We start from the raw sequence: 18,219 nt of genomic DNA, 5'->3' as shown, positions 1-18,219 counted from the left end.
AGGTTAAGTAACTTGCCTGGGATCATACAGCCAGCAAGTGGTAGATCATCCCTAAGTCTGTGTTAATACTGTATAATACTTAGTGTCTTTAAAACCTCGAATTTTTGTTGCTGTTTGTTTTTCGTGAAGTTTCACATTTATCTTCTATAGCTTCACCACATTCCTGAGAAGTAGGAATAGATATTTTCCCATTTTACATTCAGGGAAATGCACAAGGAGGTAATTTGCCTAAGACTTTCTAGTTGCTGACTTTAACCATTAGGTCACATGGGCTTCTTCCTTTCACAGAATTATTTGTGTGCGTCTTAGCCAAAAGCTTAGGGGGAGAAGTGACTTTTAAAAAGCTTTGCTTCTGGGGAATACCTGAGTCACAAGTTTGGTTGCAGTAAGGATTTTGATTGGCCTCCCTGCAGTTAAGGCCTCTGAGTTGGTTTTCTTGCCAAAGCAAGCAGTAAGTGCCTTCTGTCAAGAAAACAGAAACATGTTGTTAGCTATTTTGAACAATGTTAGAAATACATTGCAGTGGGAAGGAGCTGCCTCTGACTTCTGCCCACTTCTTGAAATATTTTAAGGCTAGCCGTTTGGAAACTTTATCAGTCCCCAATGTAATCATAGGGAGACTATTTGTCCCCCAAAGCTGAGATTTCAGAGGTCTTGTATCAGTGGACAGGTTATGGGTAGTTTTTGTTTGTTTTTAATGATCTCTGGTTCTTTGTTTGCCACCTCATACGGGAGCTTCCAGTCGCTCTTAGTAGAATGTGAACTGATGATTCTCGTTCTTGTAATGTCTGCTTTCTCATTTCTATTCTGCCTGCGGTGCTGAGGTCTTCCCTGGGTTATTTCATACAGTTAAGATCTTGTAATCAGTTGCTGCTATCTGGGTGTGCTTTATTAAGAAAAGAGATAGCTTCAAATACGAATTTTTCTCTGGGAGAATTCCAGTTCTCCTCCCATTTCCTTCTGTGTGTTTCTATCCTTTCCTTTGTTCTCTAGAGCCAGTTTTACAAGTTTAAAACTGCTGAAATGATCAAGCAGTAGAAGCAATTATCAGCAGTATGTATGTATGTATGTATGTATGTATTTATTTATTTTTTGAGACAGAGTCTCACTGTGTTGCCCGGGCTAGAGTGCCGTGGTGTCATCCTAGCTCACAGCAACCTCAAACTCCTGGGCTCAAGTGATCCTCCTGCCTCAGCCTCCCGAGTAGCTGGGACTACAGGCATGCGCCACCATGCCCGGCTAATTTTCTCTATATTTTTAGTTATCCAATTAATTTCTTTCTATTTTTAGTAGAGACGGGGTCTCGCTCTTGCTCAGGCTGGTCTCGAACTCCTGAGCTCAAACAATCCGCCTGCCTCGGCCTCCCAGAGAGCTAGAATTACAGGCGTGAGCCACCGCGCCCGGCCAGTTTTTTTTTCTTTTTTGATTAAGCCATTCCCACACAAATCTCAGGAAACAACATGATAAAGTTAGTGTCTTACAGTAGTTACAAAAATGTTTTGTCAAAATTAGCAGTAATTTCCATGGATCTTCAAGATATTTCCTTCTAACTCATCTTATTAACTAGATAAATGAGATAAGGCATATAAAGAGCTTGAAACATGACAAGTACTCAGTATATTTTAGCTATTATTATTACATTTGTTTCCCTTTCTGCCTTGAACTGTTGACTTCCTAACTCTGCCTTTCTTGTAAGAAATAGAGTCTACTGTAAAACTTGTATTTGGTTATACTTTATGTGAGAGACAGTTCCTGTCGTCCCTCTTCCTACCCACCCTTCCACCACATAGGCTTCTAAAGTGCATCTCTGCCAGCACCGCGTTCTAAAGCTCATCTTTCCACAGCAACTGTGTTATGAAGCAGTGCCAGGTATGGGGCATTCTATGGCATCTGAACTTTTATGCGGAACAACCCTATAAATCAAGAAAGATTTCATTTGTAGAAAGAGTTGTGCTTCCTAAAAGAATTTGAAAACCATCGCCTTAAATATTGGCCCTGACAGTATTGAATTATTTTTAGTTTGTAGGCAGTTATGAGAAAAAGTAAACCAATGTTGTTTAAATCTTTGAAGTTGTTAGAAATGAACAAAAAGAATCCATGGTAGTTAATTTTCTTTTTTTATACTTAAGCTTTTAAAAATACTGCATTCACTCACCTCTCCAGATTATCCAGCTAGGCCTTCAGTTATTTTTACCTCAGACTCAAGAGAGAATGGCCTGGATAATGTACTCCTGGACATCTCCCAGTGATTGAAGTTGCATACATATATAGCACGTCTGCTCATAGCGCAGCATGTAAGATTTTGGTATTGAACCTTCTAATCTAAGAATATCCTAAGGGTAGGTAGCAGTGAGATGCACAGTAATGAGTTGTACGGAGTATCCAGAATTTATTTCTATTATCTAGCCAGGGCTGTTATATTGATAGTGCATCAGGATTGTACATTGCTCAGCAACTTTTGTTTGCTTTCATGTTATCAGTCAGTGATTCTAATGAGCCATTGTATTCTGTTTTCTTACTTGATTGATCCCACTTTTTTCCTGCCCTAAAATCTAGTTCTAGCTGAAGTGTGGGCTTTGAATTGTACCATGGAGGTATCCTCAGGGATTTCTGCTAGGAGAGGTAGCTGGGGATTAGAGTAGAGAGAAGAGGTTCAGCTAGAGCAGATCTGACTTAACCATTCCAAATAAGATTTTATTTCAAAACAAGGTTTAAAACTTACTCTAGTAGAACATAGTAGAATCTGTGCTGATGCATTGCCCTCCTGGGATAAACTTGAACTTGGATCTCACATTCTTTGGATGAGGAATGAGATTATATTACTGTTTTGAGTTAATCAGCATTCCAGAGGCTCTAGGCTTAGATGCTCTAGGCTCTATTTTGGAATTATGCTTACTACCTTGAAAGAATTGATTCTCAGACACAGCCAAATTCTTTGCTACAAAGGCTGGTGTGTTATTAGAAATGACACTACCTAACATTGAATAACATGTTTTAGTTTTTCAGAGGACACATGGCAAGTCATTGTGTTCTCTAGAGTCTCCTTCTTCTTCAAATACATTCAGTAATTAAAACACCCCAAACTCTCAACTTACACAAAGTTTGAGAAGATAACCAGTTATTAAGATAGTTCTAGAATCTACTGCAGTCATTAAATCTTAAGGTGCTTTCAGAATCCATAGATGAGAAGAATGGTTTAATGTAGCATAGTGTTAAATCATGTATTACTGATATTTTCTTCTAGTGTTGTTAATAACTGGTCATCATTTGTTAACCCCAGGGGTCTTCCAACTGTAAAAAGCCTGTGGGAATTTTTTGCTTCAGAGGTATTTTTAAAATATACATTTTATTTTCAGTTAAGCCAGATTTAGAATATAGGACTAACACAGAGAAAGTAAACATGCTAGTCTGTTTCAGTGTTTTTCCTGCTCAAGGCTCTGAAACCCAACTGCCTAGGTTTGAATCTCTGCTCTGTGCTTAGCAGCTGTGTGATCTTGGGCAACTTTTTTTGTGCTCATGGTATATAGGGCATGTGAGGGATTGATAGGAAACAAGAGTAGAAAGGTAGGCATAACAAGACAAAGGGTCTTATATAACATGTAAGCGTTTGAACTCCTGAAAGTGGATGAGAAGCAACTGAAGAATTATAAATAGGGGAATTACACCATAAAATTGTGCTTTAAAATATTACTCTGGTACCATCTGGAGGAGGTGAATTGGAGTGAGGCAAGAATGGAGTAAGAGAGTAGTGATGCCTCTCTTACAAGATGGCATCAGGATGACAAGAGAGACAAGGTGCCAGAGCTAAGGAACAGGATTAGGGATGAAGATGTGAATTTGAGAGAGATTTGACTGTTCAGTACAGTATAGATAAAACTCATTGACTGACTAGATAGAGAGGAGGTGGGAAAAGTCCAGGTTGATTTTTGTCTTGGACAACTAGCTTTACTATGATGCTATTAGCCAAGATAAGAGTTTTAGAGGATGAGGCCGGGCACGGTGGCTCACGCCTGTAATCCTAGCACTCTGGGAGGCCGAGGTGGGCGGATTGTTTGAGCTCAGGAGTTCGAAACCAGCCTGAGCAAGAGCGAGACCCTGTCTCTACTAAAAATAGAAAGAAATTAATCGGACAACTAAAAATATATAGAAAAAATTAGCCGGGCATGGTGGCGCATGCCTGTAGTCCCAGCTACTTGGGAGGCTGAGACAGAAGGATTGCTTGAGCCCAGGAGTTTGAGGTTGCTGTGAGGTAAGCTGACGCCACAGCACTCTAGCCCGGGCAAAAGAGTGAGACTCTGTCTCAAAAAAAAAAAGAGTTTTAGAGGATGGGAAAGGGGTAGAATACAAGTTTGCAGCTGAAGGCCATGTGAGTAGAGATAGTCAATAGAACTGGAACTTGAAATAGATATCTGAGTTTGAGATTATATATAGAGGTAGATAATATTTGAAACCATAGAAATAGATGAGTTTCTAGGAATAAAGTGAGGGGTGAAAAGAGAAATGAGAAAAGAACCTTTAGGAACTCAAGATGGAAAAAGAGTGGCCATGGAAAGAAAGAACCAGAACTATTGTATTGATTTAAACTTTTGCTATTCATGACCTCTTTTCTCCTTATTCCCAGTGTCTTTAACATTCAGCTAAAGCCAGGAAAGGGTTGGGACATGGGCAACCAAGCAGGGCGTGGCTTTTACATTGGTTAGGCTACTTAATGGAACTTTTCACTACATATTGCAAAAATCAACACCCTAAACAGTTGCTGCTCCCCAACTGAAAACACCTACTCTGGGAAAATATCTACACTGCACCTTTCTTCACGTTAGTCTTATCTTGACATTGTCTCTTCTGTTTACTCCTGTGTAGTTATAACTACAATCAATATTCATTTTTATGACTACTCTAATAGATGTATTACTAAAGTTCAGAGATTCACTGTATGTAGTAATAATATACATAACAATGTCCAAAGAAGTGTTTAGTAGGAAGCAGAAATGATAATGTACAGAGTAACACTATAAAATATATACATAGGGGCAAAGAACTTCATTATAATGTACTGATAAGACAAATTCAGTATGCTAACATATTTTTATGTTTCCAATAGATATGTTTTCTATTTTTTTTAATTTTTATTATGTTTTCTGATTCTCTGGTTGAATAGACAACATTTTCTAGACAGTGAATGTGGACTAGTTAGCAGTATGAGGTTCAGTGTTTGGGTAAAAGTTATTTCTTTCTTGGCTTTATTTGTACTATTTATATATATTATTTACATGTACTTATTTATTTATAGCTTTGAAGATGGCTGTGGTTGATATCTATCATTCTAGGTTAAAGGAGAGACAAAGACGGAAAAAGTAAGTATAGAAAACCATCCTGCCTTCTTTCAGCTTTGGAATATTGACCACATACAGTCCATGAGAACATTCCACCTGTGGCTCATCTTGTGACCTTAGGAAGGACACTTACCTCCTTAGGCCTTAAATTTTCCATCCTTCAAATAAGGATAATAATTCCTGTCTTGTTTTTAATTTCTTCCATCTTTACTGTTTGTTGATGTTATGATGAACGAAGAATAATATGAGTACACTGTTTTAAGCTTTTTGAAAAAAGCAACAAGATAAATTCAAGGTGTTATTGTTATGCTTTTTTAATGCTCTCATTATAATTGCTCACTTTTTTCGAGAAGTCTTTCATCTAAAAGGATTTCAAAGAAATTCTAAAGTTTCAGGCACTCTGGTTATTCCTTTTCTTTGTAACAGATCAAAAAATAAACATTCAGACATAGAAATTATGGATCTCAGATCCCTATTGGATTATAGAGACTTTAACAGTTCAGAGAGGGGTGTGCAGAGGGTATGAATGTGTATGTGTGTGTATGTATGTATGTATATGTAGGCATGTATGTTATTGTGGTGTTACTAACTATGTATACAGTGGTATCTCAGCAATAAAAAGGAGAGAAGCCGGGTACAGTGGTGCATACGTGTAGTCCCAGCTGCCTAGGAGGCCGATGCTGGAAGATTGCTTGATCTCAGGAATTTGAGGCTGCAGTGAGCTATGATCATGCTACTGCACTCCAAAGCCTGGGCAACAGTGAGAACCTGTCTCTTAAAAAAAAAAAAAAAAAAATTAAAGAAAAAGGAGAGAGACTTGGGAAGCACTCTTACAGAACCAAGATGTGATCTAAAGTAAAACTTACTCTCTGTGTCTAGAGTGAGCTTCCATGGAGGGCTGAAGCTTACCCAGTTGCTCTTGTGAGAAGCTTTGTTGCTAGTCATGAATACCTCTGGTATAAATCAGAGATTCCGGATGTAAAACCCAGCATGGCTTACTTAAATTTTATTTTGCTTAAAACACACAATTAAAGCTAAGAGAGTATTGTAGAACTCAATTGTTGAGGTTCTATTAGATCTTATGTTTATGATGCCCTTCCATTAAATATGCACAATATATATTTATTTCTAATAGCTTCAGAGTATTGTGTGGATGCACAGTTGTAAGTGTTGAACATGTGATCATGGTGCCCTTTTATGGTTAGCAGATTTCCCCTTAAATGGCTGTTCTCAATTATCATTTCCACAAGCTGAATAGGTTAATTTTATGGCATGGACACAAATTCCCTTCTATTTCATCTTAAGTGACAGACACGTGTTTTTCAGTATTTGTGAGTGGTCATTGATTCATTCATTCATCCAGCAATTAGTTATTGAGCATCTAATATGCGCATGGAGAGGAAAAACTGGTGATACTTGAGAGCCTAAAATTGTGTTAGTGATTCACTGATCTGCAGAAGTTTGTGGGAGTGACTTCTTTGGACCTCAGTATTCCAACCTCAGAGTGTTTAGGATGTCTAATAAAAGCTGCATGTGGAAAACATTGTTAAATGTGGAATTAATTCTAATACACAGTTTATTATGGTTTTTTCTAGAATTATAAGAGACCATGGATTAATCAACCTTAGAAAATTTCAGTGTAAGTATTAGCAGTTTTCTTTATTTTACAGTTTCTTCCAACATTTTTGAATAGTTTTTTTTTGTTTGTTTTTTGAGACAGAGTCTTGCTCTGTTGCCTGAGCCAGAGTGCCATGGCGTCAGCCTAGCTCACAGCAACCTCAAACTCCTGGGCTCAAGCGATCCTACTGCCTCAGCCTCCCGAGTAGCTGGGACTACAGGCATGCACCACCATGCCCGGCTAATTTTTTCTATATATTTTTAGTTGTCCGATTAATTTCTTTCTAATTTTAGTAGAGACGGGGTCTTGCTCTTGCTCAGGCTGGTCTCGAACTCCTGAGCTCAAACAATCCTCCTGCCTCGGCCTCCCAGAATGCTAGGATTACAGGCCTGAGCTACCATGCCCAGCCTGACCTTACTCTTTAAAATCCTGGAGATACTTAAGCAGGGCAGAAAAAGGCCCTGTACTTTTTCTTCTACAATATAGGCTCTCTTCCACATATAAGAATGGTAATAATAATTGTGCTTTTTATATAAAAATCTTTATAATAGTGTGTCATAATACTTTTTTTGGTAAAAGTACCATTTTGTAAAATGGTTATTGTAGAAAATATCCCAATTGATAAAATCATATAGGGGTATCTCTTTGACACTCTGTGACACTGTAGGGTTCAAGTCAGCCGATCAGAGAGGTTAAGTGTCTTTTCAATCTAAATAAAAATCTATATTTAGTTTTTAAAAAATGTAGCCATCATCATACATATGTCACATTATATGTCCTTTATTTTTTTGCTTTATATTACATATTTTTCAAATTTTGGTGTTTTGAGGATGTCATTTTTAATAGTTACATAATGTATACTTTTAATAGTTATACAATATGTTATGTATATATAGATATATAATTATATGGTTACCCCATCTTTTATTTTTAGATATTTAGCTTGTTTTCATTTTTTAAAGTAATAATATAAACAATACTGTGATGAACGTCTTTGTGAATAAACTTTGTCTATATTTAGGGGTTTTTTTTTTTAGGCAGATTTTTAGATGTGGGATTAATAGGTCAAAAAGTATAATTATTAAAAATTCTTAATGCATGCTGCCCGATTGCTTTCCAAAAGATGGTTGTATCAGTTTATATTCCTATAGCAGTGTATGAGATTGCCTATTTAACCCCATCCTCATGAAGAGCTATGGATTTGCAAAAATAATTCAGGATCAGATTTCCCTGGTCCTTTCTGTAGACAGTAGTTGGTCATATTCAGGCAGCCCCAGTTGTAGGTTCTCTGTCTGAATTCCTGGGTTTTCCATAGTAGTTAGTTGGGTTCTGACCTTTATTCTTAGATGACATTGAATCTTGCATAAATTATATTTTCAAGTGGTGGAGAGAGGTCAGTTTGTCTCCATTATTCTATTAACTATATTTTTTCCAAGTATAGGGCTGAGGGGGCGTTCTGTTGCATCTGAGAATGTAGATTAAGTTGTAGAAGTAGCATGTGCAACGTAGTTTCAGAGGTTTTCAGTTGCCGTTATACTGAATGTACAAGTTATCATAATATGGTAGGCCAGGGTTTTTTTTCCTTCAAATTTAAAAATTTTATTCCATATTCTTGTGTGTTATCCCTGGGGGTGGGGGAAAGTTGTAGTGAAAATAATGTGTGGCTGCTTATTAAATCAGCTCCTATAATTTGTAGCTAAGAATGGCTCCTGCAAGGAAAGAGATTCATCTGAAAGGAGGACTTAATTTAAATAACTTTCACAAGTGAAAGCCTGTATCTTTAGCCCCAAGAGTAGATAGAACTAACCTAGTTACTACTGATTTTCACATTGAAATGACCAAGTAGCAGTTTAAGAGTTCCTGGCCGCTCCAACCTACCAGTTATTGTTAGTTAGTTTTACTCCCCATCTTCTTTGCAGATACCTCTTTTGATTAGAAGTTTGGTCAATAGTGATCCCCAGAGTTGCTGGCCCTGGCTACCCTGGATGTATGACCATTTACTTGCATGATAGTTGTCAAATATAACTTCAGTAGTAAGTTAAGTTGTAATACTTAGTTAAGAGAAAGGCAAAATGACCCATATGGAGAATGAAGAAATACATACCTCATTTGAGGATGTATAGGTGGGGAGAAGATTTCAGGTAGGACACACATGAGGTTACACACTTTTTCTCAGCTAATCTACCTCTTCTAGGTGGATTATTATGTCCGTAATTTCCTTGTTTTCCTGCAGGAGTTAGTACCATAAATTTTGGCCAACATTGTTCCTAAGAATGCAAGCTCTGCTTTAATTGTCTTTTCCATTGCAGCCAGCCTCTGTACAGATTAAAAGACAAAGAAGTGTGGGAGATTAGTAGTGCTCAGTAGTGGAGATGATCTCCAGTGATAACAACATCCCTGTGGGATAGTTGCTGTGATGCTGTTACCATTATTATTAGTGTTTTGCATTCTTGGCTTTCCTGTTTGCTTCCTGTCATGGGTAAGTTAGTCATGTGAAGTTAGGAATAATGTCCTTTCAAAAACATGCAGAAAACTTAGTGATTCCTCATTTTTCATGACATGGTTGTGTTTTACTTTATCTGTAGTAATGGAACGGCGCTATCCCAAAGAGGTCCAAGACCTTTATGAAACAATGAGGCGATTTGCAAGGATTGTGGGGCCAGTGGAACATGACAAGTTCATCGAAAGCCATGCGCGTGGGTGGTTTTTGAGCCTTGAGCAAGTATTTGTGTGTGTGTATGTGTGTATGTTTGTGTATTTATATAAATGGGAGAGATAATGGTGTGTTTTGTGTGAAGTTATGTAAATAAATAAATGGATATTCCTGTCTTTGTTCCCGTTTATTACCATGAGATAAAGTTGGGACCGTGGAGGTGGGACAAAAGAGGTTAAAAAGTCTGTGGCTTTCTTTTTTCCCAGATAAATAGCAGTTTAGTAGTTTTTCTCCCTACTTTTTATTATGAGCGTTTTCAAATATATATGGAAGTAGAGATAATAATATAATGAACCCCCATGTATCCATCACCCAGCTTCAGCAGTTATCAACACATGGCCAGTCTGATTTCATCTTTCCCACCCACTCCCCTTCCTTCATGCCATCAACTGGATTATTTTGAAGCAAATCCAAGACATCATAGTATTTTGTTCATGAATACTTTACTATTGAAACTAGTTTTAAAAATGAGGCAGAGTTGGATGACTCATGGAGATAGTACCTCTATCATTCTCTTGTCTTTCTCTGGAATTCCTGAGAGAGCTCTACCCAGTTACCATTTGATTTTTCACTATAAAAAATTAAAGTTCTTATGGCAATAAGGCCTAGACTTTAAAACAATCTGGACTTGGTGGCTTATTCTGTACCTTCCATCATAAAATTTGTGTATTTGGCTCTGAAGTTTAGTTTTGGGAAAGTAATTTACCAAGCCTTTTATCCTAGCCTCCTCATGTGAATATTTCTTACATAGTATTGTGGGCATTTATCTGAGCCAGGTTTGTTGTCCTCACCAAATACCTTGTTTGGTTGGCATTCTTGTGTGGTTTGTACTGGGTGACTGATCCTTTACTTCCTGTTCCAATTTGTCTCACCCCTGGTTTATGTGTCACTCCTAAAGAACTATACTCCATGGATTGTCCAGGCTCTTCCTTCATTCTTTGTTTCAAAAGCACCCAAATTTAAATGTTTTATCACATAATAACCCAAGCAGTACAACCCGATCTGTGTGCTCAGAGGAGGCAGAAACCTTTGGTTTATACAATGCTCTTTTGTCCCTATAGGAAAAAAGCTGTAAAGAAACTGCCTGGGGCTTGAGCACAGTTTTTGTCCTTCTCATGCATCAGGGCCACATCACATAATACCAGAGACAAGTTTCATAAAAGAACTTGGGGGCATGTGGGTAGAACTTTTAACAGGGGATAGGTAGAGCAGGGAAACTTGGTTGTTCAAAAAATTATCTTCATTACTTTTTGTAGACAAATGAACTCAGCCATTTCACTAAGTTTTCTAGGAGACAATTCCAGCTGCTGCCTCTGGAGATAGCAGCTGGAAGACAGTTGGAGTAGGTTTCAGTTTGTGGGTAAAATTTCTAATGAGAAGTTACCAACAATAGGATTCCCCAAATGAAATTACCAAGTCTTTTATATAAGGCAGAATTACTGAAAATACTCATATCAAAAGTGCTCGTTGATGTTGATTTTGTTTCTCCAATTTTTTTCCTTCTTTTTGGGGAAAACAGTGGAATTTGAACTCCGAAGGGAAATCAAGAGGCTTCAGGAATATAGGACAGCAGGCATTACCAATTTTTGTAGTAAGTATGCTTTAGCTACATACTGTGTATCAGAGGGCAAGTGTCTTCCAAACGCATAGAGGAAGTCTCTGAGGTGTTGTGAATTTTTTTTAAAATAAGCTTTCCTTTTTCAAAATGTTTTTAATCTTTCCAGTAATGTTTCATCTATTTAATCCCTATAAATACCTTTATATAGGTTATCTGAGATAGAATAAAAGTTACGAGACAAAGAAAAGAGAGGTACTGCTTTAGATTTAGGGTTCTGCTGTGGCTCCTAAAAAAAAGTTTTGTATACCAGGTTTTAGTGTCAGCCCTTATAAATTTAGTGATGTATGGTCTTATCATTTTTATAAAATAACCAAGTTTCACCTGGCTCTAGGTGCTTGTATCCCAGTTACTTGAGGTAGTGGTAATAATTATATTAATAGCTGCTAATATCTGTCAGATGTTTACCATGCACCAGACCCTGTGCTAAACATTTCACCTGGATCGTGTCATTGAATTCTCACGACAAATTCATGAGGTACTGTTAGCTCCATTTAATGAAGAAACTAAGGTATAACGAGCTTGAAGAGCTAGTTAGTAGTAGAGCCAGGTCATAAAGAAAGGCATTATATTATAGTAGCTAAGAGCTTGGGGTCTAGACTTAGCTTGGGTTTATATTCTGGCTTCCCTGTTTACCAGCTCTGTGATTCTATTCTTTTCAGTTTTCCAAGTCTCTTAGAGTTAGTGTGAGGATTAAATTAGAGATGGTGCGTAGAAACAGAGCACAGTACCTGGCACACAATAAATCCTCAATAAATGGCAATTTCTGTTGTTTTGCTGTTATCGTTGGAATGATCTCTAGCATTCCCTCCTTCCTATTTGAAGTCTTTCTCACTGACTTCCCACAAGAAGTAGCTGTGCTTCTTAACACAGCCCTATGAATGTAAGTTCAGCCTACTATAATGGTTCTTTATTTTTAACAGTGGAAACTGTTTTTGAAATGGAATTTTATGTGAAGCCCTAATCTACAAATAAGAAGAAAGTAGAATTACTTTCGTTGAAGTTTGATGGTTCAAATTACGTGTAGAGAATGGGACCACCAGTATTTGTCAGTGCCCTTTCTCTTTACGTTAACCCCTGAGATACTTCCTTAGTATCCTGGGGCTCAAATATGTGGAACATATTTTGAAACTCACTGGTGTAATATTTTAGAATCTGTATACCTTTGTTAACATGTGGAAAACACCATGCAACTCTTCTGTTTAGCAAATCATATAGAAACTCTGATACCTAATTTTGGTTACCAACATTTATTGCCTCTGGGAAATAGTGAAGAGGAGTAGTACTGGTCAAAGATAACTTCTTTAAAAAATTCTAATTGGTTTTTAAGGAAGACCATATTCTTATAGTATTTGTGTGACTTAGAAAGATTTATAGAAAAAAACAGAACAGGAACAAATATGACAGTAGTAAGTTAGTTACTTTTTTGAGGGTGGAAATATAAATGACTTATTTTCTTTGTACTTTTCTGTTTTCTCCAAAATTTTTTACTGCAACTTCAAACTCCTGGGCTCAAATGATGCTCCTGCCTCAGCCTCCCAAGTAGCTGGGATTACAGGCACCCACCACTACTCCCAGCTAATTTTTTCTATTTTTGGTAGAGAAGGGGTTTTGCTGTTTCTTAGGGTGGTCTTGAATGCCTGACCTCAAGCAATCCTCCTGCCTCAGCCTCTCAGAGTGCTAGGATTACAGGCATGAGCCACTGTGCCTGGCCATGGCCCCAAATTTCTGAAAGATAGAAAAAGAATAAAAATATTTAGTGTTAAGAAAGGGACTACAGATGGATACAGTGGCTCATGCCTGTTATCCTAGCACTTTGGGAGGCCAAGGTGGGAGGATTGGCTTGAGCCCAAGAGTTCAAGGTTGCAGTGAGCTATGGTGGTGCCACTGTACTCTGGCCCAGGTGACAGAGTGAGACCCTGTCTCAGAAAAAAAAAAAGGAGGGGGGTTTCACACTAGGGAAAATCTACTTTGCTCTTAGAAAAATAACTATGAAAGCAGCTTTGCAAAGGAAACCAAAAAAAAGACAAAGCTTTGCAAAGGAAACCAAAAAAAAGACAAACTGTTGGTCAGTTAGGAAGCCCTTCAGTTCTGCTGCACTGTCATTGCAGTCACGGTGTTTTCTACATCTCTAGGTGCTAGGACCTATGATCACCTCAAGAAGACGAGAGAGGAAGAGCGCCTTAAACGCACCATGCTCTCTGAAGTTCTCCAGTATATTCAGGACAGTAGTGCTTGCCAACAGTGGCTCCGCCGGCAAGCCGACATGTGAGTAATTAGTCTAGGGTGAAGGAGGCACTCCTTCCAGGATGCTTTGGCCTTGGCATGTATTTTTGGACGCCCACTTCTATGGGTGTCCTAAATGGCAGAGTAATACTAATTGGGTAGCTGGAAGAATTCCGAAAGAACTCAGAAACAGTGTGGTCCTGACGATTTTGAGAGACATAACTGGCTTCCTATAATCTTATTTTACTACTTTGATCTCACTTTTAAAAATTAGTGAATTCCCCCCAGCCTCCCACCCATGCCCTCTCTCTCTTTCCATATCTACTGGTATGATTTTCAGTGGAGAATCATGTTCCTATCCCTTCCGCCATGAATGGTGTTAGTGGTGTTCCAGGTTATAAGCTTATCTTAACAAATCTGAGGAATTTTTTTTCCTCAGAACAGATTTTCTTTCTGGGTCAGTATAAAGTATCCTATAAAGTATAGTGCTGTCTCTCATTACTTCTCTTCAGAGTGACTCACCTGATAAATGGCACCCAGTCCCACAGGGGCTTTTGGAAATTGCTTTCTTTGATATGACCTAAGTTCAAATTCTTCTTTGTTGTAGTGATTCTGGCCTGAGTCCTTCCATTCCACTGGCTTCGAATTCAGGTAATTATTTCTCAGGCCAGAGCAAGTCTTAGTTGTGAAGTTTGCATTCTAAGGGATATGGTGAGCCCCTAATCCTTCTCCCTTTGTGGGAGCAGGGAGCATTGGCAGAGTAATGGTAATCAAGGGTTAGCCCAGTGTATAAACATCAGCACATTTTCAGAATCTTCGTGGCCAGACAGGGACTATGCTCAGAGTGAGAGACAGAGGAAGAGAAAACTCCAGAGAGGTAGCATCTTTATTTTACTTCATGAGCAATTAGTTTATTGCAAGTTGTATCTACCACAAATTTTGAGATTTGTCTTGCAGGAGATAAATTAAAAGCTTTTTAGCTAATATGAGCAAAGAAGCATGTTACTTGTCCGAAACTCAGAAGATTTCTTTATAAGTTGAAGACCTAAGGTATTTCTATTTCTTAGCTTTACCTCTTCAGGTATGTCCTATTTTGAGATTAGTTTACAGAGCAAGATTAAGCTATATGCTATCTGATGATCCTTGGTGATTGATAATCAATGACTGATATTTGGAGAGGTATTAGCTATAAAGCTTGAACCAAGATTATGGTGTTTCTTTGCTGTTCTCTTGGTTATCATTCACTCCTCCATAGGATAGGTTAGCCATTTCTCCTAATCAGAACATATAGACCACTCCACTGATTAGGGATGGAGTAGTCAAACAGTGACCTATTTACCATTTCACCATTCTTTGGCAGCTTGGAACAGACCTTGTAAAGTTTCTCAGTAGATTGAGGCTCTAGATAGGGCTCAGATAAGGCCCCTTTTAGAATGATAATTTTTTTTGCTTTATTCCTTTGTTTCCAGCAATTATTTATTTATAAATAAAGTGAGACTCTGTCTCACTTTGTTGCCCAGGCTACAGTGAGTGCCATGGCATCAGCCTAGCTCACAGCAACTTCAAACTCCTGGGCTCAAGCAATCCTCCTGCCTCAGCCTCCCAAGTACCTGGGACTACAGGCGCAAGCTACCACGCCCAGCTAATTTTTTTTTGTTTCTATTTTTAGTTGACTGGCTAATTTTTTCTATTTTTTTAGTAGATATGGGGTCTTGCTCTTGCTCAGGCTGGTCTCAAACTCACGAGCTCAAGCGCTCCTCTTGCCTTGGCCTCCCTGAGTGCTAGGATTACAGGCGTGAGCCACTGCGCCTGGCCCAGCAATTATTTCTTAATACTTAAGGGAGAAAATGGGGCCTTTTAGGGAGTAGCCAAGACAATGAAATCCAAGTTTTATTTTATAAGTTTCTTACTTCCAACTCCTCCCCAAATCTAAATACAGAAATGCAAATAAGTTAATACTAGCTAATTAAAATGAAGGAACTGGCTAACATGATTGTGCAGCTTTGGCATTTGTGTTTTCTGAGCCATCTACACTTGCTTATTCATTGTTTCTTCCTAGGCTGGTGTTATTTATGCCTTCTTCACCCCTTATACTTAGGTTGAGGAGACCCCTCATTCTCCTTTATGCTCTGAGTTGCTCTTAAGGCAATGCAACATTGGAAGCCTGGCATCACTGATTGTAGCCTAGCCTCTGGTGACTTTTGTGAGGCACTAAATGATTTTATGTTCCTTTTTGAACACTTAGGGTAAGCCCTTATGTCCTTTGTTGATATTATAGAAAAACCTGTTTTTCAACAGAGCAGCTTATTATGGTTCCTCCTGTTTCTCTGCCCTGCCCAAAAAGCAACCTCCATAAAACTTCTACATTTTCTTTTGTTTAACTCAGTCCATCCGTCCCCAACTGAACAGTAATCCCAAATATATATTCAAAACAAAACCAAAAAATTTTTGCACAACAGGCTTCCCATCCTGACCAGTGACCTCCTGCTTGGGTTTATTTCTCAGGTATGTGAGTTGACCTCAGCCCCTGCTTTGCTATATAATGGCTCATTGTTCCTGTGTGTGGATCTTTCAGGTAAACAGGGCTACTTTGGAAGGAACAGGTATTCCCTCACATAATAAATAAGAAGAGCCTTTTGCTGGCTTAACAGTCCACCTTTGATCTGAAGGCACATAGTACTTGGTTAATTACCATGTTTGCCTTGTACTGCTGGCAGAGTGGAGAGAATTAGGGAATGTCTCTCCTGCAGAGTTGTTATTTCCATTCATCAGCTGTCAAGGCAGGCAGTGTATGACCTTTCTTAACTGGATGACATCTGGGCTTCAGATTTTATAGTCTCCTATGTGGTTAGGAAGAAATAGGTGATAACTACTGTGGTAAGTAGTTATATTTGATGCTAAGGTATATGAGATTGTCTGTGTATTTTAGCAGTTTTAGGTAATTCCTGTGCCCTGAATTATCTATTCAGCTGAGGTCAGCTCACATACCTGAGAAATAAACCCAAGCAGGAGGTCACTGGTCAGGATGGGAAGCTTGTTGTGCAAAATTTTTTTGGTTCTGTTTTGAATATATATTTGGGATTACTGTTCAGTTGGGGATGGATGGACTGAGTTAAACAAAAGAAAACGTAGAAATTTTATGGAGGTTGCTTTTTAGGTGTGGCAGAGAAATGGGAGGGACCTGAATTATCTATTGAGGGCACATAAATTACCATTTTTATTTTCAAGTAAATGGTAGGGTGCCCATGTGGCTAGCTAAACAGGCCTGAGGGGCTGAGACAAGATTTCTCACAGCTGGATATAGTGATTCTATACCTAGCAGGCCTGGCTGCACTGAACTGTTTTATACTTTACACCTGAGCAATTGTGACTCCTGTGAAATCTATGCCCTTTCCTGTCTGTATCTATAGGTAGACGGAGCGCACCACCTTTGAACCTCACTGGCCTCCCTGGCACGGAGAAGCTGAATGAAAAAGAAAAGGAGGTAACAAAAAGGAGGGAGACTAGAGGAAAGAGAAGAGGGGCTGATTATTCATTGAGTTGTCATTACAAATCCACTATATGATCAAACCTGTTTTGCTCCATTTATCTAACATACATACAGCTCTGGTGTATCCTGGAAGTAAAAGAGCTAAAGAGCCAACTCTTTTCCTTGTCACCCTGCCATGATTCCTCTTTTGGGGAAGTAACATCTGACATGTAAATTAAATAATAGCAACTATTATTTATTGAGCATTTACCATGTTCTACTCTATTATTAAGCACTTTACATAAATGTAATTTTTTATAAACCTAAAATAGCTTTTACATGAAAATAGGTATTTCCTATTGGAATGGTCACTTTGAAAAGTTCTACACTTATTCCAACAAGGTAATCGTCACTGAAAACATTTTTATGATTGTCTCCAGAGCATGTTTATAACCATAAAGAATGTCACACATTAATTTTCGTTAAAAAAGTGACATAACCTACTTTTCTTTCCAATTGCAATCATTAGACTTGTCTTCATATTGATTTTAGTTTCTAAAATTTAAATCCAGCCTCATAAGAGTCAGCATCAAGAGTTTTCCAAAAAAATCTGTCATAGCCTCTGAAGTCCATTCCAAAAGAAAAATTCCTCTTTTGCTCCTCATTGCTCCTTTTGTAATTCCCAAGGTCATTCTCCCCATCTGCCACATCCTATCATTAGTTCAGGTCAGATTTAAATAAGGATGAATCTAAGTGTAGGAGCTAGCTGAGTCTAACTATCCATCAGGAACAGTAAAAATTAGTTTGGGGGTAGAAGGAAATGTATGTGTATTTATGTATTGCTGGAAAAGGTCACAGGCCAGTCTGGTTAAAATATTGAATGGCCTGGAATTTCAAGCATTTTCTTATCCTTACTCACATAATGGTGGCCTCAGACTGCCCATAGCTGGATAATGTGGCAGGTGAACTAGAACTGAGCCAAATTTTCTAGATTTTTAGCAAAGTGGCCTTTTCTTTCTTTCTTTTTTTTTTTGAGACAGAGTCTCACTGTGTTGCCCGGGCTAGAGTGCCGTGGCGTCAGCCTAGCTCACAGCAACCACAAACTCATGGGCTCAAGCGATCCTTCTGCCTCAGCCTCCCGAGTAGCTGGTACTACAGGCACACGCCACTATGCCTGGCTAATTTTTTCTATATATTTTTAGTTGTCCGATTAATTTCTTTCTATTTTTAGTAGAGACGGGGTCT

General features: G+C 38.4%; 1 protein-coding gene across 1 annotated transcript in view; it reads left to right on the top strand.

Moving 5' to 3' along the window:
• The window catches only part of TADA2A (transcriptional adaptor 2A), a 47,307-nt gene that overhangs the window by 27,533 nt on the left and 1,555 nt on the right, over positions 1–18,219 (top strand). The window contains exons 8-14 of the mRNA XM_012648644.1: positions 5,291–5,354; positions 6,929–6,972; positions 9,537–9,647; positions 11,184–11,255; positions 13,415–13,547; positions 14,113–14,156; positions 16,916–16,989. Of these exons, the coding sequence (XP_012504098.1) occupies positions 5,291–5,354; positions 6,929–6,972; positions 9,537–9,647; positions 11,184–11,255; positions 13,415–13,547; positions 14,113–14,156; positions 16,916–16,989 (542 nt within the window). The remainder of the gene's footprint in view (positions 1–5,290; positions 5,355–6,928; positions 6,973–9,536; positions 9,648–11,183; positions 11,256–13,414; positions 13,548–14,112; positions 14,157–16,915; positions 16,990–18,219) is intronic.

This window comes from Propithecus coquereli, unplaced genomic scaffold (genome assembly GCF_000956105.1).
Source record: "Propithecus coquereli isolate 6110/MARCELLA unplaced genomic scaffold, Pcoq_1.0 Scaffold291, whole genome shotgun sequence".
In the NCBI taxonomy this organism is placed as follows: Eukaryota; Metazoa; Chordata; class Mammalia; order Primates; family Indriidae; genus Propithecus; species Propithecus coquereli.
This window is presented reverse-complemented; position numbering and strand designations above follow the sequence as displayed.